The following is a 25,211-nucleotide window of genomic DNA, read 5'->3' as shown; positions in this document are numbered from 1 at the left end:
CCACATGGAGCTAGTCCGATGCTCAGCAACCCGGCCTGACAGGACACATTCACATCAGTATGCAGTGAAACTCCCGTGAGGATCTCACAGTTCATGCTGGAGCTCTGCAGCACCTTTAGCCTTGCTGTCTCTCATTTGGCTTTGCAGAGGGGAAACTGGGGCACACAACAAAGGTGTGATTTGCCTCCTGCGTTGCTTCTGCCTTCATACATTGCTCCTCTCCACCCTTGCAGAGGCAGAAGGTGTGTACGTGGGTGTCTGGGAGCGAGAGAGGGTGAACCCCATGCACACAGAAGACACTTTTGGCATGAAGTCTGCACCCAGCTGTGCTGAGGGGCTGTAGAAATGTCTCTACTAACCACCACAGTCAGATGAGGATGCCTATGAGAAAATCCATAGAGAAAGTGGTGTGGCAATCAGCCAGCATGTGAAATGCTATCTCAGGTTGTGCTGAATAAAGTAATTACAGCAAATATTCTCATGGCATTCCGAAATGGCAAAGAATTACACAGAATTACACGTACATGACTCTCAGTAAATTTGAAAGCCCTTCTCATTTGCCAGATGCAGACAAAGGGCGACAGCTACCCAGAAGTCGCATAAACAGGCATTCCCTCCTTAAAACTTCCTCAGCCCATTTCTGGAGGCTGTTGAGTTCCCACCTGCTCATTTCTGAAGCGTGAGCTCCCTGCCTGGGGGAGAGCCCAGCTGCTGCTCAGCCCCATTTTCCACATAGCAGAACCAGTCACTGCTCCAGGATCTCCCCAGGGCTGATGGGGATGAGCATGGAGGATGTGTGCCAACAGTGGGGTTTGGCCACCAAGACGTGGACATGGCAAGGGTTGCCGCAGCCAAAGCAGTGAGCAAAGACAGCAAAATGCGCCAGCATGTGGAGCGCGGGATGGCCTTTTGGTCATGACAGTGAAATTGAGATAGAACATCTGGCTCACACAAGCACAGAAAGAGACTTCTCTGGAGCTGGACGGAAGGTTCTGCACACCTTGCGCACCACTATCAGACCTGCCACAGAGGAGCATGCATGACGTCCAGCAGCCCATCCCCATGCAGGGACTGCGTGCCTTTTCCTGGCACCCTCTAGACACCAGGCCCTAGGTCCAAGCACCAATCCCTGCACTCAGGCCGGGACATGATGGCACCACAGGGACCACCTAACACACGGGCATTGCCTGGCCACAACCCAGTGTCCAGGGCATGGGCAGAGCAATGGGCAGGTGGCACCTGGGGAGTTCGGTCAGCAGGGACAGAGGCCGGGCGCTGCCCCCAGCACTCGCCATGGTGCTGGGGCACCGTGGTGCTGCCTCCATCGCTGGACCGCTGTTGGGGTCTGAGCAGACCCCCGCCTCTGCCCGCTGGAGCGTCCCGCAGAGACACCTCATCCTCACTCCAGCCGAGATCCACACGTGTTGGGGCATCGGACACTGAAGAACATCAAGACCTGAATCCTGACGAGGACAGACTCCACAAAATGGAGAAGATCGCTGCTGCAAAAGGCAAACGAGGGAAAAAACAGCTGCTGCTGAAAGTGCATCTCCGGTCATGGAAGTCTCTCCTATCGGAAGACACCAAGGCAAAATGCTCGTCCTAAAGCATTACGGGGCGCTGTCCTCGTACATGAATTCGTCCCAAGCACAGACCGGCAGTGGCCTCCCTGGTTTTCAAGGTCTTCCTGCCATGGGCCCTGCTGGCCTTGGAGGTCTATTGCCAGCCTGTCCAGAAGGGCCAGCCCACTTTGCAAAAGAGCTTTGGAAATCGTGAAGCCACATGTTCAAAACGCCACTCCGGACATTGACAAAATCCTCTTTGGACACTTTTCCAAGGTTGTCCTCGACATGTTGGAAACACCAGCAAAAGAGGAGGGCTCACAGCTGGTTTCTAGTGCAAGGAAAAGCCTGAGGCACAAGAGAGCCACCTCACGCCCCTGGGGGGAAGGCCCCAGCCGCCAACAAGAAAAAGGGTGGGGGCACCACTAGGCAGCCTGACCCGGCCAAAGGAAGAAGAAAGAGTGACAAGGCAGGCCAGACGCTGCAAAGGGGAACAGAAAGCCCTGAGGAAGAGGGCCCGGACACCGCCAGCACAGGAAACCTCTTGGAAAAGGGAGGGCTTTCGTCCATGGCAGCTCAGAAGAAGGGAGCAAATGGGAGCTGGAGCTGTTCCAAGTGTCCCCAGCACACGCCAGGATGGAGAAGAGCCTGGTTAGTGAGGGGCCTCCACTTTTGGCTCCTGCAGCCTCTGCGCCTCAGGACTTTGCCCCAGCTGGCAACGGGGAAGATCACCAAGACCTGAGCAACGCTCTGCTGCACCTTTGCTGCCAGACTGGAAAAGCCGACCGGCCTCACCTTGCTGGAGGTGCGGCCGTGGGCTTCATAAGTGACCTGCTGGACACTATCTCCAGCGAGCTGGCTGAGAGCGCAGCTCCCAGAGGCAGCGAACAGAGGCAGCAGTTTGCACGGCAATGTTTAGGCTCTGACTAGAATTTCAGGACCTTCTTGGAAGTTGTGGGATTTCCGAGGACCCCTGAGGAACTAGAAGGTGATTGCTGCAAACAGGAAAGGGGAAACTAGGCCAGGACAACTGCAGGAGGTCTCAACTTCTCCTGGGAGAAGCTCTAGCTAGGTGTAGCCGCTGCTAACGAGCTCTGTTGGTTGCCCCTGACCAGAGGGAGTTGGGGCCTTTGATCCAGGTGGCCCTTGATTAGGGCAGGTCAAGCAGCCTTGAGTCAGTGCTAGGGAGGGGCCTATATAAGAGCCAGGCCCAGAGCTCAGCTCCCAGAGGCAGTGCACAGCTGCAGCAGTTTGTGCAGAAGGGTGCAAGGAGGCACCTTCCTTTCTGCTCCCTGGGGTGTATGCTTCCTCAAGTGTGGTCATGACACGCTGCAGAGCACATTCCCCAGCAGCTGTTGGCGTTGCTGCGTTGGCTGTGTCAGCGGCTGGGACCCAGACAGACCCTCTGACAGCAGATGCAGCTCTGCAGGTCTCAGGCTGCAGGGAGTGCTTGGGGCCTGTCTGGGAGGCCTGGGCTGGCAGTCAGCTCTCCTGCAGGAGGTGTGCTGCTGTTGACGAGTTGTGTTGTCAGGTAAGGGAGTTACCGGAGGAGGTCAGGAGGCTGCGTAGCATCCGAGAGGATGAACAAGAGCTAGACAGGGTATTCTCGGAGACTGTACAGCTCCAGGAGTCCCAAGCCCCCACAGCAGTGGAGTTGCCGGAGGGCTCTGTGCTGTGTGAAATGGTACATCATAGCACTGTAGAAGGTGTCTGGAAGCTGGTCACTGCTTGTAGGAGGAGGAAGGCTCCTCCTCCTCCTCCTCCTCCTGAGGACTTGCAATTGAGGAAGAGGTTTAGTGCCCTCCAGGATGAGGAGGAGATGGGCATGGCTGCAAGGGAAGCAACTGGCACAACAGACCCTGTGCCTTGCGGGAACACCCGGAAGAAGTGGCGGGTGATTGTTGTGGGGGACTCCCTGCTGCAGGGGATGGAGGCACCTATCTGCCGACCTGACCTCTTGTCTAGAGAGGTTTGTTGCCTGCCAGGGGCTCGTGTGGGAGATGTCATGGAAAGACTGCCAGGGCTTGTCCACTCATCAGACTATTCCCCTCTGCTGCTCTTCCGTGTGGGCACTAATGACACCAAGGGCAACCTGGAGACCATCAAAGAGGATTCTGGAGCTCTGGGGATGGTGGTCCAGGGTCTGGGAGGCCAGGTCATCTTCTGCTCAATCCTGCCAGTGAGGGGGATGGATGAGAGGAGGAGGAGACAGACTTTCCAAGTTAACAACAGTTTTGCCGCTGGTGCTGGCAACAGGGTTTTGGTTTCTACGACCATGGGATCCTGTTTGAAGATGGACAACTGCTGGGGAGAGATGGGATCCGCCTCACTAAGCAGGGCACGCGTGTCTTTGCCAAGAGGTTGGCCAACCTGTTCAGGAGGGCTTTAAAGTAGGAAAGATGGGGGAAGAGGAGAGTTATAGTGACAGGGTAGTTGGCAAAACACAACTCAAGTCGGGATGCCTCCAGCAGGTGCATGCAGCTGGGGAAGTGCGCGTGGGATGTGGTTATGGAGGATCCTCTTGCATCCCTCCTGGGAAACCTGCATGCTCGATCACCTCTCTGAAATGCCTGTACACCAGTGCACGCAGCATGGGGAATAAACAGGAAGAACTAGAGATCTGTGTGTGGATGCAGGGCCATGATCTCATTGCAGTTACAGAGACCTGGTGGGATAGCTCACATGACTGGAGTGCTGTCATGGATGGCTACGTGCTTTTTAGGAAAGACAGGCCAGGAAGGTGGGGTGGTGGAGCTGCTCTTTGTGTGACAGAGCAACTGGAATGTATGGAGCTGTGCCTAGGGGTGGATGAAGAGTGAGTGGAGAGCTTGTGGGTAAGGATTCAAGGGCAGGCTAGCATGGGTGACCGTGTTGTGGGTGTTTACTACAGGCCAGCTGATCGGGAAGAGGAAGTCGCTGAGGCCTTCTCCAGACAACTGGAAGTAGCTTCACAATCCCAGGCCCTGGTTCTCACGGGGGACTTGAAGCACCCTGATATCTGCTGGAGAGACAGCACAGCTAGGCTCAAAGAGTCCCGGAGGTTCCTGCAGAGCATTGGTGACAACTTCTTGACACAGGTGGTGGAGGATCCAAGGAGGAGAGGTGTGCTGCTGGACCTCGTAGTAACAAACAAAGAAGGATAGGTTGGAGATGTGAAGGTCGGGGGCAGCCTTGGCTGCAGTGACCATGAGATGGTGGAGTTCAGGATGCTGCGAGGAGGAGGCAGGGCACTAAGTAGGATGGCAACCCTGGAGTTCAGGAGAGCAAACTTTGTCATCTCCAGGGACCTCCTTGGAGGACTCCCATGGATTCAGGCCCTAGAAGGAAGGGGAGTCCAAGAGAGCTGGTTAATATTGAAGCATCACTTCCTCCAGGCTCAAGAGTGGTGCATCCCTATGAGTAGGAAGTCAAGCGAAGGGGGCAGGAGAGCTGCATGGATGAGCAAGGAGCTCCTGGCAAAACTCAACCAGAAGAAGGAAGTATACAGAATGTGGAAAGGGGGACAGGCCACTTGGGAGGAATATAGGAATGTTGTCAGAGTGTGCAGGGATGCGACGAGGAAGGCTAAGGCCCATTTGGAATGCAATGTGGCAAGGGATGTCAAGGACAACAAGAAGGGCTTCTTCAAATACATCAGTAGCAAGAGGAAGGCTAGGGAAAATGTGGGCCGGTTGCTGAATGGGGTGGGTGCCGTGGTGACGAAGGATGCAGAGAAGGCAGAGTTACTGAATGCCACCTTTGCTTCAGTCTTTACTGCTGAGGCCAGCCCTCAGGAATCCCAGACCCTGGAGGCAAGAGAGAAGGTCTGGAGAAAGGAAGACTTTCCCTTGGTTGAGGAGGATGGGGTTAGAGATCATTTAGGCAAACCTGACACGCACAGATCTATGGGCCCCAATGGGATGCACCCGGGAGTGCTGAGGGAGCTGGCGCATGTTATTGCTAGGCCACTCTGCCTCATCTTGGCAAGGTCATGGAGAAGAGGAGAGGTGCCTGAAGACTGGAGGAAAGCCAGTGTCACCCCAGTCTTCCAAAAGGGCAAGAAGGAGGACCCAGGGAACTAGAGGCCAGTCAGCCTCACCTCCATCCCTGGAAAGGTGATGCAGCAGCTCATTGTGGAGGCCATCTGAAAGCATGTGGAGGACAAGAAGGTGATCAGGAGTAGTCAGCATGGCTTCACCAAGGGGAAATCATGCTGAACCAAGCTGATAGCCTTCTGGGATGGAATGGCTGGCTGGGTAGATGAGGGGAGAGCAGTGGATGTTGTCTACCTTGACTGCAGCAAGGCTTTCGACACTGTCTCCCATAAGATCCCCACAGGGAAGCTCAGGAAGTGTGGGCTAGATGAGTGGAGAGTGAGGTGGCTTGAGAAGTGGCTGAATGGCAGAGCTCTGAGGGTTGTGCTCAGCGGTGCAGAGTCTAGTTGGAGGTCTGTAGCTTCAATCAGGTGGGGGGACATCAGTAGCTAAGTGCAAAGCAGCACAAGCCCCAAGGCCTGGACCGAGCAGTGAATGTGTCCTGCCCTGCACAAAACGCATGAAAGGGGGAACTGCAGTACAGCTGCTCAGCTCTAAGTGCACACAAAAATCAGGCGTTTGCAAGGAGCAGCCCTGGCACTGCCGACTGGCCCCACCAGCTTGTGCTACCCGAGCCCCATGGCTGACAACAGCAGGGAGAGTGAAAATGTTGGTGGGCAATGCAGCACCCCAGGAAGGCACCGCCCCTGTAACCGGCACATGGGCCCTTGTGCTACCGGCGCGGCAGCACGCTAGAGCCTGCACGAAAACAAGGGGTGGCGACAGCAATCACCTATGCTGCTTTATGGTACATTAAATCAAGAATAGGCTTCAGTTCCTTAGAACACAAATGTCTTTCCCGACCAATAAATACAGAGCTTTTGGAAGAAGAATAACAAAATACCTGTCCCGAGATCGGAAGCCCTTGCCATTAACAGCAGCAGCATCACTGATCAGCTACCCCTCAGCAAAGCTGCTGTTTAATAAAAGCCTGCAGGCAGCAACACCTTTAAAGGCAACAACAATTTACCAGCCCCGATGATACCAGCAGCTGAAGTCTCTGACCAGGGCACATTGACTACACAAACTCTGGACAGAATGATTGTCCTTGTTCTTTATTAGGGTCTCTGGCAATACCGAGTTGTGAGTCCATTCCATCGGGAAAAATATTCTTGCCACAGTTCTTTGTAGCAGCCTCTATTCCACTGTCATTGCACAAACTAATTCTAGGGTGGCAAAAACATCCCTCAGTGATGAGGAGGTCACAGAATCACAGAATCACTGAGGTTGGAAGGGACCTCTGGAGATCATCTAGTCCAACCCCACTGCTCAAGCAGGGTCACCTAGAGCACATTGCACAGGATTGCATCCAGGCGCATTTTGAATATCTCCAGAGAAGGAGACTCCACCACCTCTCGGGGCAACCTGTTCCAGTGCTCTGTCACCCTCACAGTGAAAAAGTTTTTCCTCATGTTAAGATGGAAGTGTCTGTGTTTCAGTTTGTGCCCATTGCCTCGCGTCCTGTCGCTCGTCACCACTGAAAAGAGTCTGGCCCCATCCTCTCGACACCCTCCCTTCAGATACTTGTACACATTGATAAGATCTCCTCTCAGCCTTCTCTTCTCCAAGCTAAACAGGCCCAGCTCTCTCAGCCTTTCCTCATAAGAGAGATGCTCCAGTCCCCTAATCATCTTTGTGGCCCTTCGCTGGACTTGCTCCAGTAGTGCCACATCCCTCTTGTACTGGGGAGCCCAGAACTGGACGCAGTATTCTAGATGTGGCCTCACCAGGGCTGAGTAGAGGGGGAGAATCACCTCCCTCGACCTGCTGGCAACACTCTTTCTGATGCAGCCCAGGATACCATTGGCCTTCTTGGCCACAAGGCCACATTGCTGCCTCATGCTTAACTTGGTGTCCACCAGCACTCCCAGGTCCTTCTCAGCAGAGCTGCTTTCCAGCAGGTCAACCCCCAACCTGTACTGCTGCATGGGGTTATTCCTCCCCAGGTGCAGGACCCTGCACTTCCCTTTGTTGAATTTCATGAGGTTCCTCTCTGCCCACCTCTCCAGCCTGTCCAAGTCTCTTTGAATGGCAGCACAGCCCTCTGGCGTATCGGCCACTCCTCCCAGTTTTGTATCGTCAGCAAACTTGCTGAGGGTGCACTCTGTGCCTTCATCCAGGTCATTGATGAAGAAGTTGAACAAGACTGGACCCAGGACTGACCCCTGGGGGACACCGCTAGCTACAGGCCTCCAACTAGACTCTGTGCCACTGAGCACAACTCTCTGAGCTCTGCCATTCAGCCAGTTCTCAATCCACCTCACTGTCCACTCATCTAACCCACACTTCCTGAGCTTCCCTGTGGGGATCTTATGGGAGACAGTGTTGAAAGCCTTGCTGAAGTCTAGGTAGACAACATCCACTGCTCTCCCCTCATCTACCCAGCCAGTCATTCCATCATAGAAGGCTATCAGATTGGTTAGGCATGATTTCCCCTTGGTGAAGCCATGCTGACTACTCCTGATCACCTTCTTTTCCTCCACATGCGTGGAGATGGCTTCCAGGATGAGCTGCTCCATCACCTTTCCAGGGATGGAGGTGAGGCTGACTGGCCTGTAGTTCCCTGGGTCCTCCTTCTTGCCCTTTTTAAAGACTGGGGTGACATTGGCTTTCTTCCAGTCCTCGGGCACCTCTCCTGTTCTCCATGACCTTTCAAAGATGATGGAGAGTGGCTTAGCAATAATGTCCGCCAGCTCCCTCAGCACTCGTGGGTGCATCCCATCAGGGCCCATGGATTTGTGGGTGTCAAGTTTGCTTAAATGATCTCTAACCCACTCCTCCTCCACCAAGGGAAAGACTTCCTCTCTCCAGACTTTCTCTCTTGCCACCAGGGTCTGGGGTTCCTGAGGGCTGGCCTGACCAGTAAAGACTGAAGCAAAGAAGGCATTCAGTAACTCTGCCTTCTCTGCATCCTTCGTCACCAGGACACCCACCCCATTCAGCAAAGGGCCCACATTTTCCCTAGTCTTCCTCTTGCTGCTGATGTATTTGAAGAAGCCCTTCTTGTTGTCCTTGACATCTCTAGCCAGATTTAATTCCAAACGGGCCTTAGCCTTCCTCGTCGCATCCCTGCATACTCTGACAACATTCCTATATTCATCCCAAGTGGCCTGTCCCCCTTTCCACTTTCTGTAGACTTCCTTCTTCTGGTTGAGTTTTGCCAGGAGCTCCTTGCTCATCCATGCAGGTCTCCTACCTCCTTTGCTTGACTTCCTACTCATAGGGATGCACCGCTCTTGAGCCTGGAGGAGGTGATGTTTGAATATTAACCAACTCTCTTGAACACTCCTTCCTTCCAGGGCCCTCACCCATGGGATTCCTCCAAGTAGGTCCCTGAAGAGGACAAAGTTTGCTCTCCTGAAGTCCAGGGTTGCGATCCTACTTGGTGCCCTGCTGCCTCCTCGCAGGATCCTGAACTCCACCATCTCATGGTCACTGCAGCCAAGGCAGCCCCCAACCTTCACATCTTCCACCAGTCCTTCTTTGTTTGTTAGTACGAGGTCCAGCAGCACACCTCTCCTTGTTGGCTCCTCCACCACCTGTGTCAAGAAGTTGTCACCAATGCTCTGCAGGAATCTCCAGGACTGTTTGTGCCTAGCTGTGTTGTCTTTCCAGCAGATATCGGGGTGGTTGAAGTCCCCCATGAGAACCAGGGCCTGGGATCGTGAGGCTACTTCCAGCTGTCTGTAGAAGGCCTCATCAACTTCCTCATCCTGATCAGGTGGCCTGTAGTAAACACCCACAACAGTGTCACCTCTATTAGCCTGCCCTTTGATCCTTACCCATAAGCTCTCGACTCGCTCTTCATCCACCCCTAGGCACAGCTCAATACATTCCAGTTGCTCTCTCACATAAAGAGCAACTCCACCACCTCGCTTTCCTGGCCTGTCTTTCCTAAAAAGCACGTAGCCATCCATGACAGCACTCCAGTCATGCGAGCTATCCCACCATGTCTCCGTAATGGCAATGAGATCATGGCCCTGCGACCGCACAGATATCTCTAGTTCTTCCTGTTTGTTCCCCAAGCTGCGTGCATTGGTGTACAGGCATTTCAGGGAGGTGATCGAGCATGCAGGTTTCCCAGGAGGGCTAAAAGAGGGTCCTCCATAGCCACATCCCATGCGCACTTCCCTGGCTGCATTCACCTGTTGGAGGCATCCTGACTTGAGCAGTCTTTTGCCAACTACCCTGTCACTATAACTCTCCCCTTCCCCCATCTTTCCTAGTTTAAAGCCCTCCTGAACAGGTTGGCCAACCTGTTGGCAAAGACCTGTGTGCCCCGCCTCGTGAGGTGGATCCCATCTCTCGCCATCAGTTGTCGATCTTCAAACAGGGTCCCATGGTCGTAGAAACCAAAACCCTGTTGCCAACACCAGCGGCGCAGCCAGTCGTTAACCTGGAAAGTCCGTCTCCTCCTCCTCTCATCCATCCCCCTCACTGGCAGGATTGAGGAGAAGATGACCTGGGCTCCCAGACCCTTGACCACCATCCCCAGAGCTCTGAAATCCTGCTTGATGGTCTCCAGTTTGCCCTTGGTGTCATTGGCGCCCACATGGAAGAGCAGCAGTGGGTAATAGTCCGAAGCGTGGACAAGCCTTGGCAGTCTTTGCATGACATCTCTCACACGAGCCCCCGGCAGGCCACAAACCTCTCTAGACAAGGGGTCAGGTCTGCAGATAGATGCCTCCGTCCCCTGTAGCAGGGAGTCCCCCACAACAATCACCCGCCGCTTTTTCCGGGTGTTCCGGCAGGGCACAGGGTCTGTTGTCCCGGTTACTTCCCTGGCAGCCATGCCCATCTCCTCCTCATCCTGGAGGGCACTAAACCTGTTCTTCAGCTTCAGGTCTTCAGGAGGAGTAGGAGCCTTTCTCCTCCCACGAGCAGTGACCAGTTTCCAGCCTTCTTCTGTGATGTTATGATGTACCGTTTCACACGGCACAGAGCCCTCTGGCAACTCCACTGCTGCAGGGGGTTGGGACTCCTGGAGCTGTACAGTCTCCGAGAATACCCTGTCTATCTCTTGCTCTGCTTCTCGGATGCTGCGCAGCCTACTGACCTCCTCCCGTAACTCCCTTACCTGACGACACAACTCGTCAACAGCAGCACACCTCCTGCAGGAGAGCTGGCTGCCAGCCCAGGCCTCCTGGAGAGGCCCCAAGCACTCCCTGCAGCCTGAGACCTGTAGAGCCGCATCTACTGTCAGAGGGTCAGTCTGGGTCCAAGCCTCTGACGCAGCAACTCCAACAGTCACTGGGGAACGCGCTGTGCGGCGTGTCACGACCATACTTGAGGAAGTGTACACCACAGGGAACAGAAATGAAGGTCCCTTCGCACGTCCCTTCGCGCGCCCTTCTGCGCGAACTGCTGCGCAAACTGCTGCGTCTGTTCGCTGCCTCTGTTAGCTGCGCTCTGGGAGCTGCGCTCTAGGCCTGGCTCTTATATAGGCCTCTCCCTAGCACTGACTCACAGGGTGCTTGACCGCCCAATCAAGGGCCACTGGGATCAAAGGCCCCAACCCCCTCTGGTCAGGGGCAGGTCGTGTTCTGGTGTCCTTCTAAGTGCTTCTCCTCTCCACAGTGCTGCTGGCTGTCACGTCCACGCTCTGAACTGGGAACCCTGGGCGCATCGTTCACTCTAAGCTCAGCCCCCGTCTAGCGTGGCTGCTTTTTGCCAAGTCCGTCTGGATCAGCTGTAGTTCCCACATCTAACTCGCTTTCCCTGCAGTTGGAGACAGCGTGCTCTGGAGATGTGCACTGTGCTGCCAAGACTGCCCAGGCAGCAGCTTTCCAAGCCCAGGCAACATCCCAGCGCTACTGATGGCAGCAGAGCACACCTGCAGCAGGCAGTGCTTCCAGGCACAAGTGTCTTACCAGGGCATAGATGGTCCAGCACCATCCAGCCATTCATTTGGCTACTGCCAAGGGATCTGTGAAGTGTTTCTTGTGCTGTGAGAGGCGCAGACACAGAGAACCTGCTACCAAAGGAGAGGCAGAGGGTGGGAGAAAGCGGTGCATTTCCATATTGTCACAGACTCATGCAGTAATGCTGGAGGGTGCGATGGGACACGACGACAGAGCCAGAATCACCTGGAAGAGCCAGGGCTGCAGACAGGAAACGTGCTGGCAGTGCAGACTGCAGGACGGGAGAGACACTTACCTCCTCGCCTGTGCATCAGGAGGGCTGTAGCTCACATTTCTCAGCAATCAGCACTCACCGAGGTTTTCCTGCTATGCCCCCCTCTCTCGGTGTCTCATCCCTGCCATGCAGATCCCTTGACAGCAATGAGAGGATTGGCATGGCTGATGCTTTCCCTTGTCCCCACAGGGCCTGGGCACAAGCGCGTCACAGGCCTGCATGGAGACCTGGAGACCCTCGGAAATGCTGCACCCCAGCTTTGCCTCCAAACCCTTTTGCAGGAGCAGCATCTCTCTCTGCCTCGAACAAAGGCACAAGCTCTGAGCAAGGCTCAGAAACACCAGCCCCAATAAACAACTCAGTTTCTCCGGTTTCCCATCCAAGACAACATGGACATTACTGTCTCACGAATCTGCTTGTTGTTCACTCCATAAATGATGGGATTTAGCATGGGGGGAACCACTACGTAGAGACAGGCCAGCAGGATGTGGACGTGGCGGGGGATGCTGTGGCCACCAAAGCGGTGCGTGAAAAAGGAGAAGAACGCCGGCGTGTAGAACAGGAGGATGATGCAGAGGTGGGAGCTGCAGGTGCTCATAACTTTGCGACGGGCGCCTGCGGAGGGCAGCTGGAAGACAGCCCTGAGAATCAGTCCATAAGACACAGCAATGAACACTACATCTATCCCTGCCGACAGCAGGGCGACTGTTAAACCATACACAACATTGACTTTTATGCTTGTGCAGGCCAGCCTGGCTACACCCATGTGCTCGCAGTATGAATGAGGGATAACGCGGTTTCTGCAGTAAGACAGCCTTAGAACCAGATGAATACCTGGGAGGACCATGCAGAGGCTTCTGACAACAGCTGCCAGCTCTATTCTCCATATGACTGAGTGGGTCAATAAAGTCACATATCTCAGGGGGTTGCAGATGGCAACATACCGATCAAAGGCCATGGCCACCAGAATTCCTGACTCTGCAATAAAAATAGAATGAACGAAAAATATCTGAGCAATGCATGCACCAAAAGAAATGTCCCCCACTCTGAACCAGAAAATAGCTAACATCCTGGGCACTGTAGTGGTAGATAAGAGCAAGTCTGCTACAGTTAATGCAGAAAGGAAAAGGTACATAGGCTCGTGGAGGCTTTGTTCTCTCACTATGGTAAATAGCAAGACTAAGTTGCCTAGAAGGGCAAAAATATACATGGAGAAGAAGGGGAGAGAAATCCAGAGGTGAAACTTCTCCAGGCCTGGGATGCCAACAAGGAGGAATGTTCCTGGCCGGAAGGCTGTGTGATTGACGTCTGCCATAGGGGTCTTTGGTCTTCTACTTAGAAACACCTGAAAAATAAAGGACAGCACAAGAGAAAGCATAAATGCCAGCAGAGCTCAGCAGCATTGCCAGCTGGGGAAATCCGGCATCCAATGAAGTCAATGCAAGTTTTAGCATTCATACCAGAAACTCCGTCACGCTACAAAACATGAGGAGAGAGTGTGCAGAGCTGCACCCTGCACTGAGATCGCATGGCAACTTTTCTGCCCCTCGGTCTGCATTTTGAGGAGGCATGAGGAAGCTGAAAGCTGCTGAACTAGTCACTGGTTTGTGGGGAGAAAAACAAAAAACCTAAGGCCGAGGTAACAGCAGACGCTGCTGGGCTCCATGTGAAGCCCAGTGCTCTGGGAAGGGAAGAGACGCAGCAACATCCACTTGGATTAGGCAAGAGGAAAAGTGGGAGGAAATTCAGAGAAAGCCCAGCTAGCAAGGTGGATGCTCACCAGTGCAGCAAAAGAAGGTCAAGGCAGCAAACACAAATTGAAAGGGGCGATTTACATTCAGCCCTAGGCAGAGGCTGCTTCTGGGTGCAGGCCACCCCGCGCCCACGGAGCAGAGGTCGTTCCCCCGTTCGAGCCAGGCTGGCGAAACACGGCAGCTCCTGCCGCTCGCGAGGGCAAGGCTGGGCTGCTGAGCTGGGAGCTGCACAACGGGCTTCTGCAGCACAGCCCTGGCTGCAATGACCATGCTCTATGCGCTCTCCACCCTGCTGCCACATCTGCCTACCCCATCACACCCAAACGCTCGTCCCTTACTCTGCTACACAGAGCAGCAGTGCCCCATTGCCTTGCGGCTTCGCAGCCCTCGCCTTTTGCAGAAGACGGCTCAGAGATCACTGTGCCGCAGCAAAAAAAGCAGCCCCAGCACTGAGGACTGCACACAGTGACTCACCAGGTCTGGCCTTAAGCGGCGAGGAGGAGCTGCAGGCAGTGATCTTGGTGGAGCATTTGCAGTGCTGCTGTCTCAGACCTCAGCGTATTTGTGCTCTCTTGCTGCAAGTCCCAGAAGGATGCTTAGGGCCAACAGGGAGCTGCAGCTCTCTGGTCTGCTCTGAGGCGTCCAGATGCAGGTGATGAAATGTAAGTCTGAAAATGAGCAGTAGGGGCGCAGGAAGCAAATCCATCTGCCCAGGTGAGCAGGAGGGAGTGTGAAGAGGAGAAAGCTAGTAGAAAGTATAAATGATAATTTTGGAATGGTAACTCCTTCCCATGCAGAGGAAAGGCAGCATCAAGCAGCAGCTTGCAGAATGTAGTGAGCCAGGCAAAGCGTGGAAGAAAAGACACAACACTTATGATTGCTTTCCTCACATCAGCTATAGCTGTCTGCCTTGGAGTGAATACCTGGGCCTTGCCCAGCCGTCACACAGACGCCTGACACAGCCCATCCTGCAGGAGTCCGAATCAAAGCGGATGTGCAAACCCTAGGAACTTCTTACAAGTCGCACGCCACCTGCTATTGTGCAGCACGGGTGTAGTGCCTGTCAACACGCCTCAGTTAACAGTGTGCACCTCCAAGGATGCATTACCACTAGTCAGACCTAACTAGCGTCATGTTCTTATCACATATACTCGGCAGAGTTCAGCTGTGAGAGTCTCAAGTATTGAAAGACTTTCCTGATGGGGAAGCAGATCTTCTCACCTGTGGCCTCAGCACCATCGAGAGCTTCACTGTAACTGGTGCAGCTCTCATTGATGCAGGCACACATTGAGTGGAGGAAAGACTCTTCTGTTCCCCCAGCTGCCTCTTGCCCTTGCACCTGGAGGCTCAGCAGTTTTCTGACGGACACCTTTCAGTCCAGTTTCTGGAAGAAAGGAATAAAGCTTGTTTGAAAGGGCAGGCGTCTGGACAGGCTGGCAGTAGACATTCAGGGCTGCTCTTGCCACTCCTTTTTCCTCCCCCACAGCCCCTGCTTGTTGCCCAGGCAGGGAGCTCTTCCACCCACACGTGGGGCCAACACACGCAGGGAAGGAAAGGAGCAAGCAGAGGCCAGAAGGGCCTCGTCCCACGTCCTCCACCCTTTGCCCGGGAGCAAGAGAGGCCAGCGTCAACTGCACAGCCAGGCTGCTGGTCTCGGGGTTGGGCAGGGCCGTGAGCTGAAGGGTGCAGGGGACAGAGCCCAGCTCGTGCCGGGGCCCCCAGGTGGTGGGCAAGGCCCAGGACGGGGACGGCCACCGCCTCTTTCTCCTCTATTCTGCCAGTGAGGGGGATGGATGGGAGGAGGAGGAGGAGACGGACTTTCCAAGTTAACAACTGGCTGCGCCGCTGGTGTTGGCAACAGGGTTTTGGTTTCTACGACCATGGGACCCTGTTTGAAGATGGACAACTGCTGGGGAGAGATGGGATCCACCTCACTAAGCAGGGCACGCGTGTCTTTGCCAAGAGGTTGGCCAACCTGTTCAGGAGGGCTTTAAAGTAGGAAAGATGGGGGAAGGGGAGAGCTATAGTGAAAGAGTAGTTGGCAAAACACAGCTCAAGTTGGGATGCCTCCAGCAGGTGAATGCAGCCAGGGAAGTGTGCATGGGATGTGGCTATGGAGGATCCTCTTGCATCCCTCCTGGGAAACCTGCATGCTCGATCACCTCTCTGAAATGCCTGTACACCAGTGCACGCAGCATGGGGAATAAACAGGAAGAACTAGAGATCTGTGTGCGGTTGCAGGGCCATGATCTCATTGCGGCTACAGAGACCTGGTGGGATAGCTCACATGACTGGAGTGCTGTCATGGATGGCTACGTGCTTTTTAGGAAAGACAGGCCAGGAAGGTGAGGTGGAGGAATTGCTCTCTGTGTGAGAGAGCAACTGGAATGTATGGAGCTGTGCCTAGGGGTGGATGAAGAGCGAGTGGAGAGCTTGTGGGTAAGGATTCAAGGGCAGGCTAGCATGGGTGACCGTGTTGTGGGTGTTTACTACAGGCCAGCTGATCAGGAAGAGGAAGTCGCTGAGGCCTTCTCCAGACAACTGGAAGTAGCCTCACGATCCCAGGCCCTGGTTCTCATGGGGGACTTGAAGCACCCTGATATCTGCTGGAGAGACAGCACAGCTAGGCTCAAAGAGTCCCGGAGGTTCCTGCAGAGCATTGGTGACAACTTCTTGACACAGGTGGTGGAGGATCCAAGGAGGAGAGGTGTGCTGCTGGACCTCGTAGTAACAAACAAAGAAGGATAGGTTGGAGATGTGAAGGTCGGGGGCAGCCTTGGCTGCAGTGACCATGAGATGGTGGAGTTCAGGATGCTGCGAGGAGGAGGCAGGGCACTAAGTAGGATGGCAACCCTGGAGTTCAGGAGAGCAAACTTTGGCGTCTTCAGGGACCTCCTTGGAGGACTCCCATGGGTTTGGGCCCTAGAAGGAAGGGGGGTGCAAGAGAGCTGGTTAATATTCAAGCATCACTTCCTCCAAGCTCAAGAGTGGTGCATCCCTTGGAGTAGCAAGACAAGCAAAGGGGGCAGGAGAGCTGCGTGGATGAGCAAGGAGCTCCTGGCAAAACTCAACCAGAAGAAGGAAGTATACAGAATGTGGAAAGGGGGACAGGCCACTTGGGAGGAATATAGGAACGTTGTCAGAGTGAGCAGGGATGCGACGAAGAAGGCTAAGACCCATTTAGAATGAAATGTGGCAAGGGATGTCAAGGACAACAAGAAGGGCTTCTTCAAATACATCAGTAGCAAGAGGAAGGCTAGGGAAAATGTGGGCCCATTGCTGAATGGGGTGGGTGCCCTGGTGATGAAGGATGCAGAAGAGGCAGAGTTACCGGATGCTGCCTTTGCTTCAGTCTTTACTGCTGAGGCCAGCCCTCAGGAATCCCAGACCCTGGAGGCAAGAGAGAAGGTCTGGAGAAAGGAAGACTTTCCCTTGGTTGAGGAGGATGGGGTTAGAGATCATTTAGGCAAACCTGACACGCACAGATCTATGGGCCCCAATGGGATGCACCCAGGAGTGCTGAGGGAGCTGGCGTATGTTATTGCTAGGCTACTCTGCCTCATCTTGGCAAGGTCATGGAGAAGAGGAGCGGTGCCTGAAGACTGGAAGAAAGCCAATGGGCAAAATGAGGACCTGGGAAACTAGAGGCCAGTCAGCCTCACCTCCATGCCTGGAAAGGTGATGCAGCAGCTCATTGTGGAGGCCATCTGAAAGCATGTGGAGGACAAGAAGGTGATCAGGAGTAGTCAGCATGGCTTCACCAAGGGGAAATCATGCAGAACCAAGCTGATAGCCTTCTGGGATGGAATGACTGGCTGGGTAGATGAGGGGAGAGCAGTGGATGTTGTCTACCTTGACTGCAGCAAGGCTTTCAACACTGTCTCCCATAAGATCCCCACAGGGAAGCTCAGGAAGTGTGGGCTAGATGAGTGGAGAGTGAGGTGGCTTGAGAAGTGACTGAATGGCAGAGCTCAGAGGGTTGTGCTCAGCGGCGCAGTCTAGTTGGAGGCCTGTAGCTAGCGGTGTCCCCCAGGGGTCAGGACTGGGTCCAGTCTTGTTCAACTTCTTCATCAATGACCTGGAGGAAGGGACAGAGTGCACCCTCAGCAAGTCTGCTGATGGTACCAAAGTTGGAGGAGCGGCTGATACCCCAGAGGGCTGTGCTGCCATTCAGAGAGACGTGGAGAGGCTGGAGAGGTGGGCGGAGAGGAACCTCCTGAAGTTCAGCAAAGGCAAGTGCAGGGTCCTGCACCTGGGGAGGAATAACCCCATGCAGCAGTAGAGGTTGGGGGCTGACCTGCTGGAAAGCAGCTCTGCTGAGAAGGACCTGGGAGTGCTGGTGGACACCCAGTTAAGCATGAGGCAGCAATGTGGCCTTGTGGCCAAGAAGGCCAATGGTCTCCTGGGGTGCCTCAGGAAGAGTGTTGCCAGCAGGTCAAGGGAGGTGATCCTGCCCCTTTCCAAAGCCCTGCTGAGGCCACATCTGGAGTAGTGTGTGCAGTTCTGGGCTCCCCAGTGCAAGAGGGATGTGGCACTACTGGAGTGAGTCCAGCGAAGGGCTACAAAGATGATTAGGGGACTGGAGCATCTCTCTTATGAGGAAAGGCTGAGAGAGCTGGGCCTGTTTAGCCTGGAGAAGAGAAGGCTGAGAGGAGATCTTATCAACATGTACAAGTATCTTCAGGGAGGCTGTCAAGAGGATGGAGCCAGACTCCTTTCAGTGGTGCCCAGTGACAGGATGTAAGGCAACGGGCACAAACTGAAACTCAGGAAGTTTCATGTGAACATGAGAAAAAACTTCTTCAGTGTGAGGGTGACAGAGCACTGGACCAGGTTGCCCAGAGAGGTTGTGGAGTCTCCTTCTCTGGAGGTATTCAAAGCCTGCCTGGATGCAATCATGTACAATGTGCTCTAGGTGACCCTGCTTGAACAGGGGGGTTGGACTAGATGATCTGCAGAGGTCCCTTCCAACCTCAACCATTCTGTGATTCTGTGATTTCCTGTGAGTCATGTACATGTAATTCTATGTAATTCTTTGCCATTTTGGTATGCCATGAGAATATTTGCTGTAGTTTATTCAGTGCAACCTGAGGTACCATTTCACATGCTGGCTGATTGCCACACCACTTTCTTTATGGATTTTCTCATAGTCATCCTCATCTGACTGTGGTGGTTAGTAGAGACATTTCTACAGCCCCTCAGCACAGCTGGATGCAGACTTCATGCCAAAAGTGTCTTCTGTGTGCATGGCGTTTACCCTCTCACGCTCCCAGACACCCACGTACACACCTTCTGCCTCTGCAAGGGTGGAGAGGAGCAATATATGAAGGCAGAAGCAACGCAGGAGGCAAATCACACCTTTGTTGTGTGCCCCAGTTTCCCCTCTGCAGAAGCAAATGAGAGACAGCAAGGCTAAAGGTGCTGCAGAGCTCCAGCATGAACTGTGAGATCCTCGCGGGAGTTTCACTGCATACTGACGTGAATGTGTCCTGTCAGGCAGGGTTGCTGAGCATTGGACTAGCTCCGTGTGGGGGGCACCTGCTTGGCGTGCCCTTTGAAACAAGCTTTATTCCTTTCTTCCAGAAACTGGACTGAAAGGTGTCCGTCAGAAAACTGCTGAGCCTCCAGGTGCAAGGGCAAGAGGCAGCTGGGGGAACAGAAGAGTCTTTCCTCCACTCAATGTGTGCATGCATCAATGAGAGCTGCACCGGTTACAGTGAAGCTCTCGATGGTGCTGAGGCCACAGGTGAGAAGATCTGCTTCCCCATCAGGAAAGTCTTTCAATACTTGAGACTCTCACAGCTGAACTCTGCCGAGTATATGTGATAGAAACATGACGCTAGTAAGGACTGACTAGTGGTAATGCATCCTTGGAGGTGCACACTGTTAACTGAGGCGTGTTGACAGGCACTACACCCATGCTGCACAATAGCAGGTGGCGTGCGACTTGTAAGAAGTTCCTAGGGTTTGCACATCCGCTTTGATTCGGACTCCTGCAGGATGGGCTGTGTCAGGCGTCTGTGTGACGGCTGGGCAAGGCCCAGGTATTCACTCCAAGGCAGACAGCTATAGCTGATGTTGGGAAAGCAATCATAAGTGCTGTGTCTTTTCTTCCACGTTTTGTCTGGCTCACTACATTCTGCAAGCTGCTGCTTGATGCTGCCTTTCATCTGCATGGGAAGGAGTTACCATTCCAAAATTATCGTTTATACTTTCTGCTAGCTTTCTCCTCTTCACACTCCCTCCTGCTCACCTGGGCAGATGGATTTGCTTCCTGCGCCTCTACTGCTCATTTTCAGACTTACATTTCATCACCTGCATCTGGACGCCTCAGAGCAGACCAGAGAGCTGCAGCTCCCTGTTGGCCCTAAGCATCCTTCTGGGACTTGCAGCAAGAGAGCATAAATACGCTGAGGTCTGAGACAGCAGCACTGCAAATGCTCCACCAAGATCACTGCCTGCAGCTCTTCTTGCCACATGAGGCCAGACCTGGTGAGTCACCATGTGCAGTCCTCAGCGCTGGGGCTGCTTTTTGTTGCTGCGGCACGGTGATCTCTGAGCCATCTTCTGCAAAAGGCGAGGGCTGCGAAGCCACAAGGCAGTGGGGCACTGCTGCTCTGTGTAGCAGAGTAAGGGATGAGCGTTTGGGTGTGATGGGGGAGGCAGATGTGGCAGCAGGGTGGAGAGCTCACGGAGCGTGGTCATCACAGCCAGGGCCGTGCTGCAGAAGCCCGTTGTGCAGCTCCCAGCTCGGCAGCCCAGCCTTGCCCTCGCGATTGGCAGGAGCTGCCGTGTTTCACCAGCCTGGCTCGAATGGGGGAACGACCTCTGCTCCGTGGGCGCGGGGTGGCCTGCACCCAGAAGCAGCCTCTGCCTAGGGCTGAATGTAAATCGCCCCTTTCAATTTGTGTTTGCTGCCTTGACCTTCTTTTGCTGCACTGGTGAGCATCCACCTTGCTAGCTGGGCTTTCTCTGAATTTCCTCCCACTTTTCCTCTTGCCTAATCCAAGCACATGTTGCTGCGTCTCTTCCCTTCCCAGAGCACTGGGCTTCACATGGAGCCCAGCAGCGTCTGCTGTTACCTCTGCCTTAGGTTTTTTGTTTTTCTCCCCACAAACCAGTGACTAGTTCAGCAGCTTTCAGCTTCCTCATGCCTCCTCAAAATGCGGACCGAGGGGCAGAAAAGTTGCCATGCGATCTCAGTGCAGGGTGCAGCTCTGCACACTCTCTCCTCATGTTTTGTAGCGTGACGGAGTTTCTGGTATGAATGCTAAAACTTGCATTGACTTCAGCGGAGACCGGATTTCCCCAGCTGGCAATGCTGCTGAGCTCTGCTGGCATTTACGCTTTCTCTTGTGCTGTCCTTTATTTTTCAGGTGTTTCTAAGTAGAAGACCAAAGACCCCTATGGCAGACGTCAATCACACAGCCTTCCGGCCAGGAACATTCCTCCTTGTTGGCATCCCAGGCCTGGAGAAGTTTCACCTCTGGATTTCTCTCCCCTTCTTCTCCATGTATATTTTTGCCCTTCTAGGCAACTTAGTCTTGCTATTTACCATAGTGAGAGAACAAAGCCTCCACAAGCCTATGTACCTTTTCCTTTCTGCATTAACTGTAGCAGACTTGCTCTTATCTACCACTACAGTGCCCAGGATGTTAGCTATTTTCTGGTTCAGAGTGGGGGACATCTCTTTTGGTGCATGCATTGCTCAGGTGTTTCTCATTCATTTTATTTCTAATGCAGAGTCAGCAATTCTGGTGGGCATGGCCTTTGATCGGTATGTTGCCATCTGCAACCCCCTGAGATATGTGACTTTATTGACCCACTCAGTCATATGGAGAATAGAGCTGGCAGCTGTTGTCAGAAGCTTCTGCATTGTCCTCCCGATTGTTTTTCTGCTTCTAAGGCTGTCTTACTGCAGAAACCGCGTTATCCCTCATTCGTACTGCGAGCACATGGGTGTAGCCAGGCTGGCCTGCACAAGTATAAAAGTCAATGTTGTGTATGGTTTAACTGTTGCCCTGCTGTCGTTGGGGATAGATATAGTGCTCATTGCTGTGTCTTACGGACTGATTCTCAGGGCTGTCTTCCAGTTGCCCTCTGCAGGTGCCCGTCGCAAAGCTATGAGCACCTGCGGCTCCCACCTGTGCATCATCTTCCTGTTCTACACGCCGGCGTTCTTCTCCTTTCTCACGCACCGCTTTGGTGGCCACAGCATCCCGCGCCACGTCCACATCCTGCTGGCCTGTCTCTACGTAGTGGTTCCCCCCATGCTAAATCCCATCATTTATGGAGTGAACAACAAGCAGATTCGTGAGACAGTAATGTCCATGTTGTCTTGGATGGGAAGCCGGAGAAACTGAGTTGTTTATTGGGGCTGGTGTTTCTTTGCCTTGCTCAGAGCTTGTGCATTAGTTCAAGGCAGAGAGAGACGCTGCTCCTGCAAAAGGGTTTGGAGGCAAAGCTTGGGTGCAGCATTTCCGAGGGCCTCCATGTCTCCAGTCCTGTGACGCGCTTGTGCCAAGTCCCTGTGGGGACTAGGGAAAGCATCAGCCATGCCAATCCTCTCATTGCTGTCAAGGGATCTGCATCGCGAGGATGAGACACCCGGAGAGGGGAGCATAGCCGATTCTGGCTCTGTCGTCGTGTCCCATCGCACCCTCCAGCATTACTGCATGAGTTTGTGACAATATGGAAATGCACCGCTTTCTCCCAGCATCTCCCTCACCTTTGGTAGCAGGTTCTCTGTGTCTGTGCCTCTCACAGCACAAGAAACACTTCACAGATCCCTTGGCAGTAGCCAAATGAATGGCTGGATGGTGTTGGACCATCTGTGCCCCAGCAAGACACTGGTGCCTGGAAGCACTGCCTGCTGCAGGTGTGCTCTGCTGCCATCAGTAGCGCTGGGATGTTGCCTGGGCTTGGAAAGCTGCTGCCTGGGCAGTCTTGGCAGCACAGTGCACATCTCCAGAGCACGCTGTCTCCAACTGCAGGGAAAGCGAGTTAGAGGTGGGAATTGCAGCTGATCCAGATGGACTTGGCAAAAAGCAGTCACGCTAGACAGGGCCTGAGCTTAGAGTGAACGATGCGCCCAGGGTTCCCAGTTCAGAGCGTGGACGTGACAGCCAGCAGCACTGTGGAGAGGAGAAGCACTTAGAAGGACACCAGAACACGACCTCCTCATTGCTGAGGGATGTTTTTGCCACCCTAGAATTAGTTTGTGCAATGACAGTGGAATAGAGGCTGCTACAAAGAACTGTGGCAAGAGCATTTTTCCCGATGGAATGGATTCACAACTCGGTATTGCCAGAGACCCTAATAAAGAACAAGGACAATCATTCTGTCCAGAGTTTGTGTAGTCAATGTGCCCTGGTCAGAGACTTCAGCTGCTGGTATCATCGGGGCTGGTAAATTGTTGTTGCTTTTAAAGGTGTTGCTGCCTGCAGGCTTTTATTAAACAGCAGCTTTGCTGAGGGGTAGCTGATCAGTGATGCTGCTGCTGTTAATGGCAAGGACTTCCTATCCCGCGACAGTTATTTTGTCATTCTTCTCTTAAACGCTTTGTATTTATTGGTCGGGAAAGACCTTTGTGTTCTAAGGAACTGAAGCCTATTCTTGATTTAATGCACCATAAAGCAGCATAGGTGATTGCTGTCGCCACCCCTTGTTTTTGTGCAGGCTCTAGCGTGCTGCCGCACCGGTGGCACAAGGGCCCGTGTGCTGGTTACAGGGGCGGTGCCTTCCCGGGGTGCTGCATTGCCCACCAACGTTTTCACTCTCCCTGCTGTTGTCAGCCGTGGGGCTCGGGTAGTGCAAGCTGGCGAGGGCCAGTCGGCAGTGCCAGGGCTGCTCCTTGCAAACGCCTGATTTTTGTGTGCACTTAGAGCTGAGCAGCTGTACTGCAGTTCCCCCTTTCATGCGTTTTGTGCAGGGCAGGGCACATTCACTGCTCAGTCCAGGCCTTGAGGCTTGTGCTGCTTTGCACTTAGCTTTAATCAAGTTTTTAAGTGTGGAGCTGGGCATTTCATTGCCCTAAGCCACATTTTTCCACCCCAAACTCCTTCCCTGCTTTCACCCAAGCAGGGAGGCAAGGAAGTCCACCGTGCGGGGCCGTGCCAGCCTCAGGCTGCCCTGCACAGCCAGGGAAACTGAGGCATGGGGCCGCACAGTGCTGCTTTGCAAATGCCACTGAAGCCTTGGCTGTAGCTGCCGGTCAGGCAGGACTTGGGCAGACAGCTGGGAAGAGCCAGCGCAGCGGCTGGCTGGGGCTAAGGCAGCAGCCCTGACCACTTCTCCTCCCCCAGACACTGGCGGGGGACCAAGGCGTCTGCGCCCACTTGCTGGGAGCACAAAGCTGGAGCAACCCCCAGAGTGTTGTGCTGTGCCGAGCTCTGCTGTGCCGTGCAATGCTGTGCTGTGCGAGGAGCAGGACCTCTTGGGGCTGTGCAGGGCTGGGGATGCTGTGCAGGGCTGGGGGAAGGATGCCACCACCGTGACCTCAGTTGTGCTGGGGAGGAGGTGATGACAAGCGCCAGCAAGCACTCTCCAACACCAGAGGAACAGGGCACATGGAAAGGTGTGACGCTGTGCTCCTTTTCCCCCCTGTGATGTGCTCATTTATTCTTTGTTTCTGAGCATATTTAAAAAGTTAGCTGCTTCAGTGGTTTCACAGATACACTTTGCTAAGCCAGTCATGCAGATTATGTCACAGGTGGCCAATCATTACACCGATCACGCACGCAGCGATCATGTCTTGTACCTTGCTACTTGTTTAGAAAAGCTGTCTTGCCCTTAACTTTGGTTCCACTGGCTTCTGCTAGTTTATCTGTACTTTCTCAGGATGTATCATTCCCAGCTGCACCGGTGTCCTTGGGTATGTTTGTCTGAGGCTCCTGTTGCTTGCTACTTGCAACTTTCCACCAGTTTAACCCTGTCATGACCCTCCACATCTCCCCCTCAACCTGACCTCCCTGTAAACAGCACGTATGCAGGGGCTACTTGAGCATGGGCCAACTAAGGCCCGTCTAGCATGCAAATAGGACTATGAGTCTATCATCTTCCCCCCCACACACACACAAATAGGGGGCAGCCCAGAGCCCATTCAGCTCTCCTGCACAGCAGCGGGCTGCTCTGCAGAACCTCTCTTGAGCAGGGACGCCTCTCAAGGTCACTCCTCCAGGTTGAGAGATTCCTTACCCGCAACAGATCCTCAGTAAGTGATTAATAGCATGCTGAACTTTTGCGAACTTCGCAAAACTTTGCTGACTTATATCTCTGATTAATTGTGCACATAATTCCTTAGACATAAACCGTTGACCAAGTCTGAGACTAGGATCGGATCCAGCCACACCTAGGCTCCTCCCCAAAGGAGTTTAGAAAGCAAGGGGTCCAGTCTGAACCTCGTGACTCAACGGGAGGGTCTGTGTTGCGCATGCATCTCATCTTGTCCTTCATGCAGTAAATCACTTGCCATTCAAACCTCATTAAATCATTCTTATTTACGACTGAGCTTTGTTAAGTCGCTCTGTTACCGCAATAAACACAGTGCTGCTTCCCTCTTACGAGTGAAGTGCGTCACTCCTTCGTGACAAATTGGTGTAGTCGGCATGTTGGCAAGTGGTATCACCGATTCTTTACGGAGGCATGGAGTGCATCCGAGTCCCAGTTTCTCCGAGGAGTGGGCTTGT

At 53.7% G+C, this 25,211-nt stretch overlaps 2 protein-coding genes across 2 annotated transcripts; one reads left to right on the top strand and one right to left on the bottom strand.

Annotated features, from left to right (window-relative positions):
• Nucleotides 1-12,158: 12,158 nt before the first annotated feature.
• Nucleotides 12,159-13,085, bottom strand: LOC136991060 (olfactory receptor 52Z1P-like; the record flags this gene model as incomplete). The annotated part of the gene is made up of 1 exon (XM_067289546.1): nt 12,159-13,085. A coding segment is annotated over exon 1 (927 nt), but the record flags the coding sequence as incomplete, so codon positions are not given.
• A 7,845-nt stretch (nt 13,086-20,930) lies between these two features.
• Nucleotides 20,931-21,857, top strand: LOC136991059 (olfactory receptor 52Z1P-like; the record flags this gene model as incomplete). The annotated part of the gene is made up of 1 exon (XM_067289545.1): nt 20,931-21,857. A coding segment is annotated over exon 1 (927 nt), but the record flags the coding sequence as incomplete, so codon positions are not given.
• Nucleotides 21,858-25,211: the final 3,354 nt, after the last annotated feature.

This window comes from Apteryx mantelli, chromosome 1 (genome assembly GCF_036417845.1).
Source record: "Apteryx mantelli isolate bAptMan1 chromosome 1, bAptMan1.hap1, whole genome shotgun sequence".
Classification (NCBI taxonomy): domain Eukaryota; kingdom Metazoa; phylum Chordata; class Aves; order Apterygiformes; family Apterygidae; genus Apteryx; species Apteryx mantelli.
This window is presented reverse-complemented; position numbering and strand designations above follow the sequence as displayed.